At 53.3% G+C, this 17,758-nt stretch overlaps 1 protein-coding gene across 1 annotated transcript in view; it reads left to right on the plus strand.

Moving 5' to 3' along the window:
* Nucleotides 1-17,664, plus strand: part of ACOT11 (acyl-CoA thioesterase 11) — a 107,094-nt gene extending 89,430 nt beyond the window's left edge. Inside the window, exons 6-18 of the mRNA XM_065883487.1 lie at nt 3,871-3,931; nt 4,696-4,794; nt 5,262-5,397; nt 6,825-6,981; nt 8,188-8,307; nt 9,728-9,872; nt 11,336-11,395; nt 12,220-12,282; nt 12,616-12,699; nt 13,724-13,857; nt 15,779-15,910; nt 16,510-16,636; nt 17,509-17,664. Coding sequence (XP_065739559.1) covers nt 3,871-3,931; nt 4,696-4,794; nt 5,262-5,397; nt 6,825-6,981; nt 8,188-8,307; nt 9,728-9,872; nt 11,336-11,395; nt 12,220-12,282; nt 12,616-12,699; nt 13,724-13,857; nt 15,779-15,910; nt 16,510-16,636; nt 17,509-17,664 — 1,474 coding nt within the window. The remainder of the gene's footprint in view (nt 1-3,870; nt 3,932-4,695; nt 4,795-5,261; nt 5,398-6,824; nt 6,982-8,187; nt 8,308-9,727; nt 9,873-11,335; nt 11,396-12,219; nt 12,283-12,615; nt 12,700-13,723; nt 13,858-15,778; nt 15,911-16,509; nt 16,637-17,508) is intronic.
* Nucleotides 17,665-17,758: the final 94 nt, after the last annotated feature.

The following is a 17,758-nucleotide window of genomic DNA, read 5'->3' on the forward strand; positions in this document are numbered from 1 at the left end:
GCCTGCGCTCCGCAACAAGAGGAACCACTGCAGTGAGAAGCCTGTGTGCCACAACCAAGAGTAACCCCTGTTCACCGCAACTAGAGAAAGCCCACACGCCACAACGAAGACCCAACGTAGCCAAAACATAACAAATAAATTAATTTAATTTAATTAAAATTCTAAAAAAAATTTAAAATATCACAAAATGTATCTCTAATGGATAAGAACTTTTTAAAACATAATATCAATACCACTACCACACCTAAAGAAAATGAACAGTTTCTCACTAACATCAAATATCCAGTCAGCATTCAGTTGCCCACAATGTCTCATGAATTTGTTTTTTAATTTTGTTTTGCTTTACAGTTATTTTTGTTGCTCAAGTCAGGATGCAAATCAGGTTGCAATTGGTTGCTAGGTCTCTTAAATGTTTTTTTTTTTTGGCCATGCCTTGCAGGATCTTAGTTCCCCGCCCAGGGATTGAACCCAGGCCCTGGCAATGAAAGTGCTGAGTCCTAACCACTGGACCACCAGGGACTTCCCTCTTGTCTTTTTTTTTTTTTTTTTTTTGCAGTACGCGGGCCTCTCACTGTTGTGGCCGCTCCCGTTGCGGAGCACAGGCTCCCGACGCGCAGGCTCAGAGGCCTAGCCGCCCCGCGGCATGTGGGATCTTCCCGGACCGGGGCAGGAACCCGTGTCCCCTGCATCAGCAGGCGGACCCTCAGCCACTGCACCACCAGGGAAGCCCCCTCTTAAGTCTTTTTTTAACCCTTAGGTCCTACATCTCCCCACAACACCCTCTCCAACTACCCTCTCCTCCCCGCTCCCTCTCCTTCTCTATCTGTCTTCTCTTGAAGTTTGTTTGTTGTTTGTTTAAATAAATAGATTTATTTTTGGCTGCGTTAGCTCTTCATTGCTGTGCGCGGGCTTTCTCTAGTTGCGGCAAGTGGAGGCTACTCTTTGCTGCGGTGCACGGGCTTCTCATTGTGGTGGCTTCCCTTTGTTGCTGAGCACGGGCTCTAGGTGTGTGGGCTTCAGTAGTTGTGGTTTATGGGCTCTAGAGCACAGGCTCAGTAGTTGTGGCCCACGGGCTTAGTTGCTCCGTGGCATGTGGGATCTTCCCGGACCAGGGCTCAAATCCGTGTCCCCTGCACTGGCAGGCGGATTCTTAACCACTGCGCCACCAGGGAAACCCAAAGTTTATTTGTTGAAGAAACCTGGTTATCTAGAGTTCTTCATCATCTGGGTTTTGCTGTTAGCATCACTGTGGTGTCATTTAACATGTTCCTCTGTCCCCTGCTAGTAAATTGGTCTTGGGGAAGGGCTTGAACAGGGGTCATGTTTGTTTGTTGGAGCTGCCTCTGGAGGGGTGTTGGGAAATTAGCAGCTTGAAGGGGGCCCAAGGAGGCTGGGCAATGACCCTGGGGATGGAGCCAGTTTTGGCCTGAGCTGTGAGATGGAGGACAGTCAGGAAGGAAGAGAAGCTTGGGAATCCAAATGGGTTACTGCTTGGCTTTGCGGAAGGGCTAGAGAGGGGGAGGGGAGGAGGAGGAAGGGGAAGGGTCATAAACTTCTTTCTCTTTTTTTAGCACTGCAAAAAATAGACTTACTTTTACTTGGGGGATGAGGGAAGTTTTTTTTTCTACTTTTTTATTATGAAAACTTTCAAAATTATAGAAAGTTGAATAGTGCTGTGATCATCCCTACTGAGAGTTAATAATGAACACTTTGCTGAATTTGCTTTATCTGTATGTGGATAAACACAAGCAGACCTCATTTTATTGCCCTTTGCAGATATCGCATTTTTTTACAAATTGAAGGTTTGTGGCAACCTTGCATCAAGCAAATCTATTGACCTCATTTTTCCAACGACATTGGCTCATTTAGTGTCTCTGTGTCACATTTTGGTAATTTTTGCAATATTTCAGACTTTTTCATTATTATTATATTTTTTATGGTGATCTGTGATCAGTGATCTTTGATGTTACTGTTGCAAAAAGATTACAACTCGCTGAAGGCTCAGATGATGGTTAGCATTTTTTAGCAAGAAAGTTTTTTTTTTTTTAACTAAGTTTATTTATTTATTATTTATTTTTGGCTGCATTGGGGCTTCATTGCTGCACGCGGGCTTTCTCTAGTTGCACGAGCGGGGGCTACTCTTTGTTGCGGTGCATGGGCTTCTCATTGCAGTGGCTTCTCTTGTTGCGGAGCACGGGCTCTAGGCACACGGGCTTCAGTAGTTGTGGCACGCGGGCTCAGTAGTTGTGGCTCACGGGCTCTAGGGCACAGGCTCAATAGTTGTGACGCACAGGCTTAGTTGCTACGTGGCATGTGGGATCTTCCCAGAACAGGGCTCGAACCTGTGTCCCCTCAATTGGCAGGCAGATTCTTAACCACTGCGCTACCAGAGAAGTCCCAAGAAGGTATTTTTAAATTAAGGTATGTATATTGCTTTTTAGACATATTTCAATTGCATACTTAATACACTACAGTATAGTGCAAACATATCTTTTATATACACCAGGAAACCAAAAAAATTGTGTGACTCGCTTTATTGCGATATTTGCTTTACTGCCATGGTCTGGAATGGAATCCACAGTATCACTGTTGTGTGAACTATTTGAAAGTAAGTTGCAGACATCATGACACTTCATCCCTCCATATGTCAGCATGCATCTCCTAAAAATGATAGTCCCCTACCTGACTATTAGAACTACTAAAAAAATAATAATAATAACAGAAATGAACAAGTCAGGACTTCCCTGGTGGTGCAGTGGTTAAGAATCCGCCTGCCAATGCAGGGGACACGGGTTTGAGCCCTGGTCCAGGAAGATCCCACATGCCACGGAGCAACTAAGCCCATGCACCACAACTACTGAAGCCCACGTGCCTAGAGCCCGTGCTCCACAACAAAGAGAAGCCACCACAAGGAGAAGCCCGTGTACCGCAACGAAGAGTAGTAGCCCCGCTGGACGCAACTAGAGGAAGCCTGCGCGCTGCAATGAAGACCCAACGCAGCCAAAAATAAATAAATAAATAGTTAAAAAAAAAAAAGTCAGCACAGGGCAGCAAAGTGGCTCGCTCAGGGATTCTGATGTTCATCTGGACCTGGGAGTCATTCCAGAGGGACAGCTGCAGCTGGGAAGAGCAGGGCTAGGGTGCTCGGTAGAATCAGTCTAGAACCCTGGCTCTGTCCATCTTTAGCTGGGTGACCTTAGGCAAATGGCTTACCCTCTCTGATACTCAGTCCCCCCTAAACCTACCTGCCAAACTTGTTCTGAGGTTCAAATGAGGTCGTGCAAAGTACCTGGCACATAGTAGGTATTCTTTCCCTTCCTACCCTGTGTTTATAGTTATCTTGTGCTTAGTAGGCATTCAATAATTGTGGAATTCATTAATTCAGTAGGCCACTATTCATGGCTTACCTTGTGCCATGTGCAAGGACTTGAAGATTCAGTGGTGAGCAAAACAGACATGATCCTTGCCCCATCAGAGCTTAAGGACTGTGGGGCAGACAGAGGTCAATCTGTTGGAAGAAGTGTTAGGCGGGTGAACCTTATGGGGCTCCGGGAGGGTAGGGAGAGCTTTCCTTAGGAAGGACTGTTAAGCTGAGAGCAAAGAGAAGCTTGAGCATTCATTGGACAAGGGGAAGCGGGAGAAAGGGGGAGATGAATGACATCATGCCACTTCTCTTGCCCCAGCTTCCCCGCCTGTAGAATAAGGTGCTAACACTGTCTTGCCGGTTTGCTTTGAGGACTCAGTGACATGGTAGATGTGAATATGCTCCATATGCCATGATGTTCTCCTGCCAGTGCCTCTCAGCAGAGACACCTGTTCTCTCCCTCTGTCCCCTCTTGGAAAGCTTACCTCCTGCTTTTCTCTCCTCAGTGTTGGACAAGTGGTGAATATCAAGGCCAGGGTGAACCGGGCCTTCAACTCCAGTATGGAGGTGAGCAGGTGGGTGGGTGGGTTTCTACCTCCTCTTCATTCTCAGCCGCCAGCTCGGGCACACTCACATTCACGCTCACAGTGCCCCGATTGAGGCAGCAGAGTTCTGAAACAGCTGACAGGGTTGGGGGGATCCTAGGGCAATGTCCAATATCCATAATACAGAAGGGAAAACTGAGGCTAGGGAGGTGAAGGGATTTGCCCCAGGTCACCAAGCCATGTAGATTCCAATGTGAGCCTTGACTTCCAGCCTTCTGAGTCTTCACACCTAGTCTCAGACCCTCTCTTCAGCAGCCAGGTGGTCTCAGGAATACAGGGAAGATAGCCGCTGTGCCTGACCCTGAAGGCAGTGGTCTGGAGGAGGGCGCTGGACTTCCGCCCATTAGCTCACCTCCCACAGCCTGTCTGCACATTGTAGAACGGGAACGTGATCCCTATGCAGCAGGGCTGTTGAAGGTTTAACGGGAGGACTCTCTGGGGATGCACGGGGCTCTGTGAGCTCTGGAAGAGGGCCCCATCATTCCCATTTTACAGATGAGGAAACTGAGGCCCAGAGAAAGGAAGTGACTTGCTCAAGGTGTCCCAGGGAGCCAGGGGCAGAATCAGACCCCACCCCAGGTCTCTAGCCCCCTGGACTTGGTAGGTGACACAGAAGCATCAGAGGCCAGGCCTGGGATGGGACTTGCTGTCTCTACCTGCGGGCCCTCGGGTTGGTGAGCTCTGTTTCCTCCCTCCTCAGTCGTCCACCTTGCTCTTCCTCTCCAGGTGGGCATCCAGGTGGCCTCCGAGGACCTGTGCTCTGACAAGCAGTGGAGCGTGTGCAAGGCCTTGGCCACCTTTGTGGCCCACCGGGAGGTCTCCAAGGTAGGTGGCTACACCTGACCACCCGATGGTGCCGGACCACCTGGGTGCCTGTCTACGTGGTGATTCTGGGGGTTGGTGGAGGGGTAGAGGTGGAGGCACAGCAGGGAATCCCCAGAAGAAGGCCCACCCCGTGCTGTGGTTGAACCCCAGGCGCCTCCCCGCTCTGCTTTTCCCCACCTCTCCCTGTGCACCTCGCACCCCAGGATCCTCCAGTTCTCTACATTGCCTCCCATGTCCTGCATCAACACCCCCCATCCACAGTGCCTTTGCCCAAGAATGGGGACAGGGACACTGGAGGATGAAAGTGATGTATCAGTCAACAGGGAGATGGAAGATGGGGACAAAGAGGGGGCAAGACTTGTAACCATCCAGCAGCCCCAGGCGTGAGATGGCCGTTTGGGGGACAGGCTCTCACGCTATTCCAGGAAACTTGTCCTGAGCACCCCCCACCTCACCCCCTGCCACAGGTGAAGCTGAAGCAGATCACGCTGCGGACCGAGGAGGAGAAGACAGAGCACAGCGTGGCAGCCGAGCGCCGGCGCATGCGGCTGGTCTACACAGACACCATCAAGGACCTCCTGGCCAACTGCGTCATTCAGGATGGTGAGCGCCGTGCGTAGGGAAGGCAGCCCATGTCCTGCATGGGCCCCTCTGTCCTGGGCCCTTACTGAGCAGAGGGAGGAAGGGAATCTCCTTGGGATGTCCACCCATGGGTGGCCTCAGGCCTGGATGGCCCTCCTGCCTCAAGGTTCCTTTGGGGAAAAGGGAGCGTTTGGACATCTCACCCAGCTCCCAGGAGCCATGAAGATGGAGCCGGGACATACAGAAAACCCTTTTAATCCGCTAAATGCATTTGGGTCTCTAGGAGTCAAGGTATTTGGGAAGGTAGTTTTGAGCTTGGCCTTGAAACCCTAGGACTTTTCAAAAAACAGATAGGTAGCTAGGTAGGTAGGTAGATAGAGATAGAGTAAAAAGCAAGACTCTCTTCTACCCCAGAACCAAGGCTCCCTCCAGAGGCAGCTACTGTTCGTCATTTGGGGGCATCTTTCCGGAAGTATTCTCTGCATATTTAAGCACACTACCTACCAGTTTGCCCTCTCTTTTTACCCAAAAGTAAACATACAGTACATACTGTTCTGTATCTTGCTTCTCTCCCCTTAAAGCATATCTTGGAGAGGGTCCTGTACCAGCACACAAAGGTCCACTTTGGACTGGGAGGATTTTGACAGGTGGAGAGGTGAGGCAGGGTTTTCTGACAGAGGGCACAGGCTGGGCAAAAGCCTAGAGGGGTGACCTCGGATTTGTTCACTGATGTCCAGAACACTAGAATGCAAAGTCATCCTTGAAACCTAAAGGAGGCAATTTTAGGACCAGCCAAGGGTAGTTCAGCTGCCCAGAGTGGAGAGAGAGCAGGCGGAAGTAGCAAACACCAGTGAAGGCAGTGAGCTGTGCTCTGAATTCCGTGTGCTGTTATTTATGCTGGGCCCGGAGGCCATGGCTGGGCAGGCCCAGCTCTTTCTACAGTTGTCAAGGCCCATGGGAACCATCCATCCCACTGCAGCCCCTGTAGATCCCTCCTGTCTTGACAGCCCTTCTCCCCAAGCGTCAGTCCAAATGCCTGAGCCTGGCATCCAGGCCCTTGGCTGACCACTCAGTCTCATCTGGTGCTGTCCCTTTACTTGCCCTCAGCTCCAGCTAAGCCAAGGCCTCGTTGCTCCCTGTGACTGTCCTGCCTGTCTGGTCTCCACAACTTGGCTCAGGCCTTCAACCTCCCCTCCTCCCTGCCTGTGGCATCTCTGAGCAGCCTGCAAGCCAGGTGAAAGGCTACCTCTTTCACAGGCCTTCCCTGATGAGCTCTCCCCACCCCAGGAGATGGGAGATGCACGGCACCTCCTTGGTGCTGAATAAATTAAAGAATCTGTGTGGGGTGGACTGGTGGGCATGGGGGTCCTGGGCTGTGCACGGGGAGGGTCTGCCCTTGGGAATTTTCTCACCTCCCCGCCTCCCTCCCTCTGCGCCTCTCTGGTCAGATCTGGAGAGCAGAGACTGTAGTCGCATGGTGCCAGCCGAGAAGACCCGAGTGGAGAGTGTGGAGCTGGTCCTGCCCCCACACGCCAATCACCAGGGCAATACTTTCGGGGGCCAGATCATGGCCTGGATGGAGAACGTGGCCACCATTGCAGCCAGGTGAGGGAAGTGCCCTGCCTGTGCCTCCCCTCCTTTCTCTTCCTCCTTCCCTTGGCCAGCTGTCTCTGCGGGAGAAACCCCAGCTTGGTACTGGCATTCAAGGCTTCAGAAGCTTGGCTTTTCTTTCAGACCCAGAGAACCAGAGAGGAATGATTTTCTGTGAGCTCACCATTCCTTCCGTGGTTCCCATCATGGCATGGGAAATGCCAAGCCCCCCGGCTGGCACCAGGGCCTCCCCTTGCCCTGGCCCTTCTCGCTTGCTTCCTGGATCTTAACACTTCTTGCAAATCAAGCCATTTGCCTTTCTCCTTCCAATGCTCCATGCTCCCATCCCCCGCCTTCACTCCTGGCTGGCTTCCCATCATGCCAACTCCAGTATTCTTTGTCTGCTAAAATCCTGCCCATCTCCTCCATGAAGCTTCTTTCCCTGTTTCCTTCTCCCTAGAGGTGGAAATAATTACTTCCTTTTCCTATAACCTCTGTGCCAGTCCAGGTCTGGTTCTGCTCCAAGTATCGGGGCTTGTTTTTATAGTTATGATAACTGACATTCACTAACTGACACTCTCATACCTCCATGGCTTTGTACTTGCTGTTCGCTCTGCCATGAGTGCCCTCCCCAACCCACGTTCTCCTCAGCCAGGCAAATTCTTCCTCACCCTTTAGAGACCAGCTCCAGTGGCCCCTCCTCTGTGTTTAACCTGTGGACACAGTACATAAGCAATGCTATTTTGGGCAGACCAGGCTATGAGAGTAATAAGATCTCAGAGGAGGGTCAGAGTGTGGATAGTCAGGGAAGGCTTTCTGGAGGAGGAGTACTTCATCTGGGCCTTGAATGACGAGTAGCTTTGGGTAAGGGGAGGGCTTCCAGATAGTAGGAAAAGCAGGTGCTAGGGTGTAAAAGTTAGAAGGAAAAGGTTTACCGCGAGCCTATGTTACCTGAGGTTACCTTTCCTATGTCACCTCAAATTCAGCTTTTTTCCAGTTACGCACGTAGACCTCAGTATTCTAAGCTGTGATATTGGACTTTAGTTCTCTTCCTCTGGGCAGAGCTGTCACTGGGTTGGGTGGGAGTGGGTGGGCCAGAGGGTGGTACGTGTGGTTCTGGGCTGGGTCTGGGGATGGGGGCAGCAGGAGAAGGCTGGCCGAAGCCAGTGGCTGAAGCACTGGAGGCATTTGTCCTGTCCCCCTGACCCCCGCCTCTTCCAGCCGGCTGTGCCATGCCCACCCTACGCTGAAGGCCATTGAGATGTTCCACTTCCGGGGCCCGTCCCAGGTTGGGGACCGTCTGGTGCTGAAGGCCATCGTGAACAACGCTTTTAAGAACAGGTATGCGGCTGGGATGGGTGAGATGGGGCCTCTTGGGGTTGAGGGCTCTTCCTGACATAAGAAGGGACCTTACTGCAAAACTGCAGGAACTGTTTCCCCTGTAGATGAGGTCTATGAGATCTGAACTCTGCCTGGCTGCTGGGTCCCTTTACCATCACCAAGATTCAGCTCTGATGTTCCTTCTCTGGTCTCCCGAGCCCTGTGCCTGCCGCTGTCACAGGTCACACCATGTGCTTGGTGTGTCTCTGTCTCTCTCCCTGGCTCCTGTCTCTGGTCCTGCCACACTGTGGATGCTCAGGTCACAGGGCCACCTCTTGCCAGTGTTCCCTTGTTTATCAAACCCTTTCCTACCCTTTTCCTAAAACAGCAGTTAGTTCCCAGAGCCCTTACCTTTGGAATGAATTCTGATACCCCCACGAAAGCTTCTTGGTGATTTCAAAGATTTGGTCATTTTCAATGATAGCGTAGTTGTTAAAAGTGAGGGATCTGGAGCCAGGTTGCCTGGGTTCAAATTTGGTTCATGGCTTATCAACTGTGTGACTTTGGGCAAGTTCCTTAACCCCTCTGAGTCTCATTTCTTTCACTTGGAAAATGGGGCTCACCACAACAACCTCGTAGCTGTGAGGATTCAATGAGGGGTTACTGGTAGAATGCCAGAGAAAACGTTCAGTGAAGGTCAGCCATTCCTGCTGCTTATTATTAAAATAATTATTATTATTTTACTATTCACAGTCTGACTATCACACATTCTACTGTCATGCAGGGGGAAATCCCTGAACTAGGTAGGAGCTGTGAGGCCTGGTTCCTAGTGCAGGTTCTCTTCCTTCCTGACTGTTGTGTGACCTTGGGCAAGTTAGCGCCCTGTTCTAGGTCTTGATTTCCCCATCTGCATAATGTCTACATTCTGGGATCACAGACCTTCCTAAGTGAGGGGGAATGGAGGTGGCTGCTCTTTTATTATTCATAAAGACAGTCGGAGATACAGAAACAGCAGCGACCAAGCTGTCAGGGGCATGGCTACGGCTATTAGAATAGGCATATGAACATTTTCTCAGATTAGCCTCTGCCCCTCCACCTCCTTTCTTATGTCTTTCCATCACCCTTTGCAGCTTACGTGACGTATTTTATATAGACGTTTGTTGCCCCATCCCCTATCTGTTAGCCCGTGAGGACCTGGACTGGACTGGTCTATTCATTTCTGTGACCCCAGTGGCAAGCATGGGGCCAGGGGTGCAGTGGGCACTCTGTAAACATTGTTGAAAGGGAACAGTTGTGGGTTTCCTGCCCATCGGACTCTGATCTGGGCTGTGGGAGGAACTGCAGGAGTACGTGTGTGCCTCTGCATGTGTGCGTGCGTGTTGGGGAGGGGGTGGCCTCGGGGAGGTCTTTCCAGCTGAGACCAGCCCTCCTTTCCCCTCAGCATGGAGGTGGGCGTGTGTGTGGAGGCCTACCGCCAGGAGGCCGAGACCCAGCGGCGGCACATCAACAGCGCCTTCATGACCTTTGTGGTCCTCGATGCAGATAACCAGCCTCAGATGCTGCCCTGGATTCGACCCCAGCCTGGGGTGAGTGCCCCACTACCAGCCCCCCTCCCTCTCTGCCCAGGGTGATAGGACTGGGGAGTGGACCCAGCTCTGCCCTTCTGCTGGGGCACAGCCAGCCCCGAGTGCCCCGGTATAACCCGCCCCCGGGGATGCTCCTCGAGCAAGGAAGGCACCCTGTGCTTCCTGGAAGAACTCAGACCACGTGCTGGGTGTTAACAGGCATTCATGAGCCTGCAGAGCTGTAAGAGCACTGGCTTTGGGGTCAGAGGTGGGTTGGAACCCCACCTTGGCCACGTTCTAGCAGGTGCCCTCTGCGAGCTTTCACTCCCCATCTGTAAAGAGGGTGTATCTGCAGCTCCTGCCTCGCAGGGCTGTTGGGGAAATACTGACCTTGCTCCGGGCTGAGTATGGGGCAACTGCTCTGACCATGGTGACAGGGGAGCAAAAAGCGTAGAAATGAGAGTCAGGGACCTGGGTTCAAGGCTGGCTCCAAACGATGTTCCCTTGTGCCTCCTTTGGGCCCAGCTCGGGCTTGCTTCTGGGGGGGCCAGGGAGTGACCTTGGAGAGGTTTTCCCTTCTCTCCAGGAAGGTCACCCACCCAGCCCACCCACCTTACAAGACTGAGCATGGGCTGTGAAGACCCCCGCTCCAGAGCTGGGCGTTGGGCAGTCAGGATGGGTGGTGGCCGGAGGAGCAGGGAGCCTGGCAGGCGGTGGGACTCTAGACAGTCCACGAGGCCCTTTCAGGCTTTTGCCACTTAATGTTCACGAGTCAGGAGACGTTAGAAGTAGTGGTTCAGAGGGTGGGCTCTGGGTTCAGGCCATCTGGGTGCTGTTCCTGTCCCCACTCCTTAGCCCTGTGACCTTGGCTGAGCCACTTAGCCTTTCTGTGACTCAGTTTCCGCCTCTGTAAAATGGGGATAGAACTGGGAGTTCCCTGGTGGCCTAGTGGTTAGGATTCTGGGCTTTCACTGCCGTGGCCCGGGTTCAGTCCCTGGTGGGGGAACTGAGATCCCGCAAGCCGCACAGTGCAGGCAATTAAAATAATAAAATGAAATGAAATGAAATAAAATAATTGGGGATAGTACTAGTGCCAACCTCAGAGGGTTATCATAATGCTTAGATGCAGTTTTGCATGGAAAACACTTCAGAAGCATGTCTGCCCATAGCAAGTACTCAGTAAATGTGGGTTCTTAGCATTGTAAGTGCCCTTTGGGGATCCCCTTTTACGGAGGAGGAAGCAGGTACGATGAGGGCAGGTGGTGTTCCCAAAGTCACACAGGGAGCCTCAGGGGAAGCTGGGGCTGGAGCTCAGCGACGGGGCACTGTCCTGGGCAGGCTGCCCCGGTGAGATCTGAACTTCACTTTAGGGCTGCAGGGAGGGTCTCCTTGGGCCCTTTGGGGAAGGGGGCAGGCAGTAATGGGGGCGGGGGCAAGCTGTTTGTCCCTCCTGCACCACAGTCTGTCTCTGCTCCTCTCCCCAGGATGGTGAGCGGCGGTACCGAGAGGCCAGTGCCAGGAAGAAGATTCGCCTGGACAGGAAAGTGGGGGCCGGGCGGTGCGAGTGGACACGACTCTAGGCCTTCCCTGTCTGCTCCCTGGCCCTGGGAACTTGTGTTTCTTCGGTGCTTCCCCTGGGCCGCGCCTTTACATCCAGGCAGCCTCTGGTCTTGGCCTCATGACCCAGTGGTCTTACTGGCCCCTTGTACAGGCGAGGACAGAGGGATTAGGTGGCCACGGGCACTCAGATAGGAATGATGGGCAGAATGAGAATTTGAACCTGGCCAGGTGTGACCAAATTTACTTCTTGTGTTCCTCCCATTGACTCTGATGCCCGTTTGGCAGATGAAGAAAGAAAGGCTCTGAGAGGAGATGCAATTGCTTAAGAAGCAAATCCAGGCGTGAATGACTGCTGTGAAAGCACTTCACAAACTTGAAAGGGCTGTCAACGCACCAGGATTCACCATCCGATGTTAATAAGAAAAGTGTGCATATATGGAGGGTTTACCATGTGCCAAGCACTGTTCTCCCTGTGACGACCCCATGAGGAGGCAGGTGTGACCACTGATCCCATTTTACAGCTGAGGACACTGAGGCATAGGGTGAAGTCGCTTTAGCCAGAGTGAAGTCGCTCAGCAAGGGTGTTGGGGGTCCGCACCTTTCCCGAGCCCGCCCCCGCCTCTGAGTGTGTATGTCCTCAGCTGCTGTTTTCTGTGTGCCCATCCAGTCTCCCTGGCCAGACAGGAGTCTCTCCCACGCCGCTGGGCTGAGCACAGGGCCTGGCACACAGTAAGCCAGCAGTGAAGTCTGTGGAAAGAGATGGGCTCCCTAGGGAACAAGGTTGTTGTTTTCCCTCTCTCCCAGGAAGTACATCGTGTCCTGTAAGCAGGCGGAGATGCCCCTCTCTGTCCCCTGGGACCCTAGCAACCAGGTAAGGCCTTCTGCTCTGAGCGGCCCGTTCTCAGGCCTGTTGGGATCCCCGATCCTCCCCTCTTGTGAGCGGGTTTGGAGGTAGGCCCGGAGGGGACAGGATACTGCTGCCGCAAGACTGGCACAGGTAGCCCAGGGCTTTCCTGTGTCCCTTTGCTTGGCAGGAGGGAGCTGGGGCCCCAAGAGGAGGAGGAGTCTGCCAAGCCCCGGCCTCCTTTCCCAAAGCCAAGGGCTCCTTCCTTCACGTCCAGTTTCCTCTCCCCACCCCAGCGCAGCCCGGCACGGAGCCCCCGAGGAAGGCGGAAGTTGAGGCTTCTCTGTGTGCTCTGTCCAGGTGTACCTGAGCTACAACAACGTCTCCTCCCTGAAGATGCTCGTGGCCAGGGACAACTGGGTGCTGTCCTCAGAGATCAGCCAGGTAGCTTACCCCACCCTCCCAGCTTTCCTTCCTCCTCGGAGCCACCAGAGGTGGCTGACTGTGAGACACAAAAACGTTCTCAAAGCACTCCAGTCAAAGGGAGATTCCTTAAAAGGAGCTGGATGAGGTCATGAAACCAGCCCAGTTATAGAAGCAAACCTGCCCCGCCAGGGCCTGGAGTGGGGGTCCCCCCTCCCGATCCTCTCCTGCCCACCCACCTTCTTGCCTCCCATTTCGTCCTCCCTCACTGCGTCCTCCCTCTCTCTGCTCCTTCTACAGTGACACGCTGCTGGGATGGGGGCCTGGGGCAAGCGCGGGCTGAGGGAGGACTTGAGCTCTGCCACTTTTGCCTGTGACTTTAGGGGGCTGGATGGCACCTGGCTCTGAGGATTCATTCTGTTGTTGTGTTGGCCCCTGCTTCTTTATCTCCTTTTAACAAAATTTTTCCACATTAAAAAAATTGAGGTATAATTTACATGTAGTAAATTTTTACTGTATAATTCTACTAGTTTGGAAAACACATAAAGTTACAGAATCACTACCATAATCAAGATACAGAACATTTCCATAATCCCCCCAGTCTCTCTCATTCCCCATTGTGGTCAAGCCTCTTCCCACCCCCAGCCCCAGGAAACCACGGATCAGTTTTCTGTCCCTTTAGTTTTGTCTATTTTGGGAATGTCCAATACGGAGAGTCATACAGTATATAAGCTTTCAATCTGACTTCTTTCTCTTGGCACAAGTCGTTCACTCGTGTTGAGTGCCTGTTTGAGTTTGTTCCATCTCGTAGTGAGTACCATTCCATCCTGTGCTTATGCATGCAGTCACTGCTCCTTCAGACACCTTCCTATCCACTTGTGCTCAATCTCCCCATTTTCATGGGAATGCGACCAAGGCTCAGAGAGGTTGAGTCACTTGTTCACAGTCACACAGCAATCAGTGGCAACCCTGAGCTTCCAGCCCCGGTCCCCAGCATAGGCTGAGGCGGAGGCACGGGAACGAGGCTGCCCTCTGGCCCACGCAGGTCCGCCTGTACACTCTAGAGGAGGACAAGTTCCTCTCCTTCCACATGGAGATGCTGGTGCACGTGGACGCCGCCCAGGCCTTCCTGCTGCTCTCAGACCTCCGTCGGAGGCCCGAATGGGACAAGCACTACCGGTGAGGGCAGCGGGGTGGGGTGCGGAGGTGGGCCCTCAGGTGTCTCCTCCTGAGCCGTCCCCCCACTGTGCTCAGCGCCTGCCGGCCTTTAGCAGGGAGGATGGGGGTGGGGCACTTGGTTATGTGTTAGGTGAGCATCAGAGTCAAGGGTAGTCTGAGCCCTCAGGGAAGAGCGTGAGCCTGGAATTGGAGTCGGGGGCCTGGGTTTAAGTCTTGGCAAGTCATGTCTTTTCTGGGCCTCAGTTTCCCTCCTCTTAAAATGGGTACTTGAGGTGTGGGTTGTAGATTTGCACCCAGGGATAGATCAGTGATTTTCAAAGCGTCTTCTGTGGAGTTCTGCCTTCCCAGAGGGGGCTCAGGGACTGCTTGGGGAGGTAGCTGGAAGTGGAGGGGATGGGTGGGAACCCCTCCCAGACTCATGGTAACTCAGAGAACGGCCAATTTGCTGAATTTACCAAGTTTGCCAGTTCTTCATGTGGATATGTAGATGAGTGTACAGGAATGTTGTTTTTCAATGTAGTGAGTTCCTGAATATAAATGTTGTTCCTATAAATGCACTTGTTCCCCAAATTTATTGACTCTCCATGTAAGTTTTTGCTTAGGAAAATAGCCAAAATTTCAGTGTTTAATATGGGAATGTTAAAGTTGAAACTGGCATTTTTTCAAATCCCTTTCAAGTCACTTTCTGTTATGCCAACACCCTCCTTTGGGGGTTCTTTGATCATTTCTCCAATGGCTTATTAAGAGGAGCCTATATTCCTCAGGGTATCCATAAGAAGGATCTGTGCATTTGGAAATTCAGTAAGCAGGTCATTTGGTGAGTTGATATTTGACAAATTGGCCTTCCCCTACCTTTCCCCATCTCTCTTCACCAAAGCAGGCCTGCTTGTAGCTGTTCACACACAGGCTTTCTGCATAAGGTTTCTTTGCAAGAAGGGCTGAGTTGCTTTAAAAAGCCCTGGTCTAGGTTTGCCTCAGGCCTGCTGGCCATGCCATCCTGGAAGCCTGAGAGGCGATTTGGTGGTGGATGTTGGGGAGAAGGGGTTGGGCATGTGGTAGGAAGGCTTCTTGGAGGAGGCGGGCTGGTGTGGGCCTTGAAGGCCCGATCAGAGCTTGAGGCTTGATGGGATTGGGGGGGTGTGTCCTGAGGGGAAGGGAGGCCCTAGCAGCTTTCCTCCACCCTGCCCACAGCTGCCCCGTTCCTGAGGCAGCTTCCAGGGTGGGCGGGAGAGCAAGGAAAAGGTGGCGGGTCTGGACGTGGTTGTGTGTGTCTCTGCGTGGATGTCCTTGTGTGTGTGCGCGTGTTGGTGTAAGCCTACGTGTGTCTACCTGGGCACATGCGTGCAGTGTGCCTGGGCCTGAGGGGCATAGCTCTGGCGCCCAACAGCCCAAGCACGTCCCACACCTGCTTCCTTATTAGCTCTGTGGCCGGAGGTGAGTTATTTCTCTGAGTCTCGGCCCCCTCATCTATAAAATGGGGATACTAAGAGTACCAACTGCATGGGCTGATGTGGGGTTGAGATAGTACCCATAACGCTCTTAGAGCAGTGTCTGGCACACAGTGGGCGCTCACTAAATATTCAGTACGACTCCTAACTCATCACACATCTGTGTAGGGTATGTGCACCCGCACATAGACAGACACCCATAGTTTTGCGTGTGCATCGGTGGGTGTCTATCTATGCGTCTGTGCACGTGTGTGCCCACGGGTGTGTGTGTTCATTTGCTTGTGTATGTGTCTGTGTGCCCGTGTGTGTGTTTATCTTGACAGCCTTTTCTGCCCTCCTGTGGTCCCTGCTGAGCAGTGTTAGGGGTGAAATACCCCCCAAGCATCTGCTCAGGGCAGCCGAAGCACGGGAGGGCCTGGGTCAGATCTGCTCTCACACGAGGAGCTGGTGTGACGCCCGTGCGTTTTGTACAGGAGCGTGGAGCTAGTGCAGCAGGTGGACGAGGATGATGCCATCTACCACATCATCAGCCCCGCCCTCGGTGGTGACCCCAAGCCCCAGGATTTTGTGATCCTGGCCTCTCGGCGGAAGCCTTGTGACAACAGGTGCGTGCCTGCCTTCTGGGGTGGGAGGTGGGCAGGGCTCATCTTCCTCCCCAGGGAGGGGACATCAGCCTAGAGTCAGTCCTCTGCTTCCTACTGGCCGCAGTGGTCTTACTGTGGGTAGAATGGAGGACACGGGGATGCCTGGCCCCTCTAGTCACTCATGCTCTAAAGCGGGGTGGTCTCTGTCCCTGGGGTAGTGAGGGCGCCTTGTCCCAGGCCACAGACAGGCCAGTTCTCACATGGCTGACTCCTTGGCCTCCAGCCTCTGAAGGCCCTGTGTTGGCTGAAGGGTGGTGAGGCTGTCAGCTGTGCCATGGTGGGGATGCCAGAGAGACGGCATCACTTCTGCTAGAGACAGGCAAAAAGATGAAGCACAAAAATCCCAAAGAGCGACACTGCTTCCTGAGTGTCTGCAGTGGAGGGGCTTTTCCAGAAAGTCCACAGTGCAGTGACGCTGGCTCCTGGTGAGCTCAGACCTGCTATCCCACAGGCATCTCCTCTTTGCAGCTTGGCCCAGAGCCAGGCTCTGTGTGCCTCAGACTCTGGAACCAGGCCCTCACCCTCTCCTGTGTCCCCTCCACACCCTTCCTCCATTCCAGGGACCCCTATGTCATTGCGATGAGGTCAGTTACCCTGCCCACGCACCTCGAGACCTCGGAGTACAGGCGTGGGGAGACCATCTGCTCAGGCTTCTGCTTCTGGCACGAGGGGGACCAGTTGACCAAGGTGAGGCTGGGTGTCTCCTTTCCCCCTCCCACCCAGATTCACCCCAAAGCCACACTTGTGTCCAGAACTCAGCACTGTCCAGCTCAGACAGTTCCCGACTCAAGCTCCCCTGCCTGGCAGCAGTCTCTCTTCCAGCTCAGGGGAGCCTAGGAGTGTCAGGGGCTGAAAATGAGCCTTCATTAAGACCTAATCTGTGCTAAGCCCGAGGCCACTGCAGGGTCTTGGAAAAAGCACTGGACACAGAGGGCAGAGGCCCTGGGTTCTGATCTAAAATCCTATCTCCTCATTTACTTATTGTCTAAGAAGGCGTTATATGGCTCTCAGCGCCCATAAAACTCAGCAGGGCAGTCGGTGTGAACTAAAGCGTAGGGGAGAAGGCTGAGAGTGGCTGGGCTGGGGATGCCCACTGCCCCTTCCTCAGCTCACAGTGGCTCTGAGGCTCCCCCCCAGGTAGGGACTTGGACAGTGCTAGCTAACTTAACACATCTAAACTGACAAGCTCCTCAGGGCAATCCTTGGGCTTATTCTAACTTGCGGATGGCCCTAGAGCACCTTCATTTAGAAGGGATTCCGAGCTGGGCTCTGGAGACCCAGCCCTCGTCCTCCAGGGCCCCCCAGCTGACAGGGGAGACATGTGATGACAGTAGTGTGTGGTGACAGAGGGAAGCCAGGGTTGTCAGCACCCGGGGTGGGGGTGAGGGGTGGAGGAGGTCACACCCGCCAGTCACGCAGTCTTCTAAGGCCGCAAGTGCTGACTGGTATTTGCTGCCTTCCTAGCAGGCGACAAGGCTGCCTCCCGCCCGCCTCATGTCCACTCAGCTCCCACCCCTCCCACTGCCCAGCCTCCCTGAGTGTGGCTTCCCATCCTGCAGGTGTCCTACTATAACCAGGCCACCCCAGGCTTTCTCAAGTACGTGACCACCAATGTGACTGGCCTCTCGTCTGAGTTCTACACCACCTTCAAGGCTTGTGAGCAGTTCCTCTTGGACAACCGGCACGATCTGGCCCCCAGCCTCCAGACCCTCTAGGCATCTTTAGTGGCCACCTCACGCCCAGCTCCCGCTCCATGCTGCCCTGAGGACACACACGCAGGGCACCGAGGGAGGCAGAGACATTTATTCC

The sequence above is a fragment of the Phocoena phocoena genome, chromosome 1, assembly GCF_963924675.1.
Source record: "Phocoena phocoena chromosome 1, mPhoPho1.1, whole genome shotgun sequence".
Taxonomy (NCBI): Eukaryota; Metazoa; Chordata; class Mammalia; order Artiodactyla; family Phocoenidae; genus Phocoena; species Phocoena phocoena.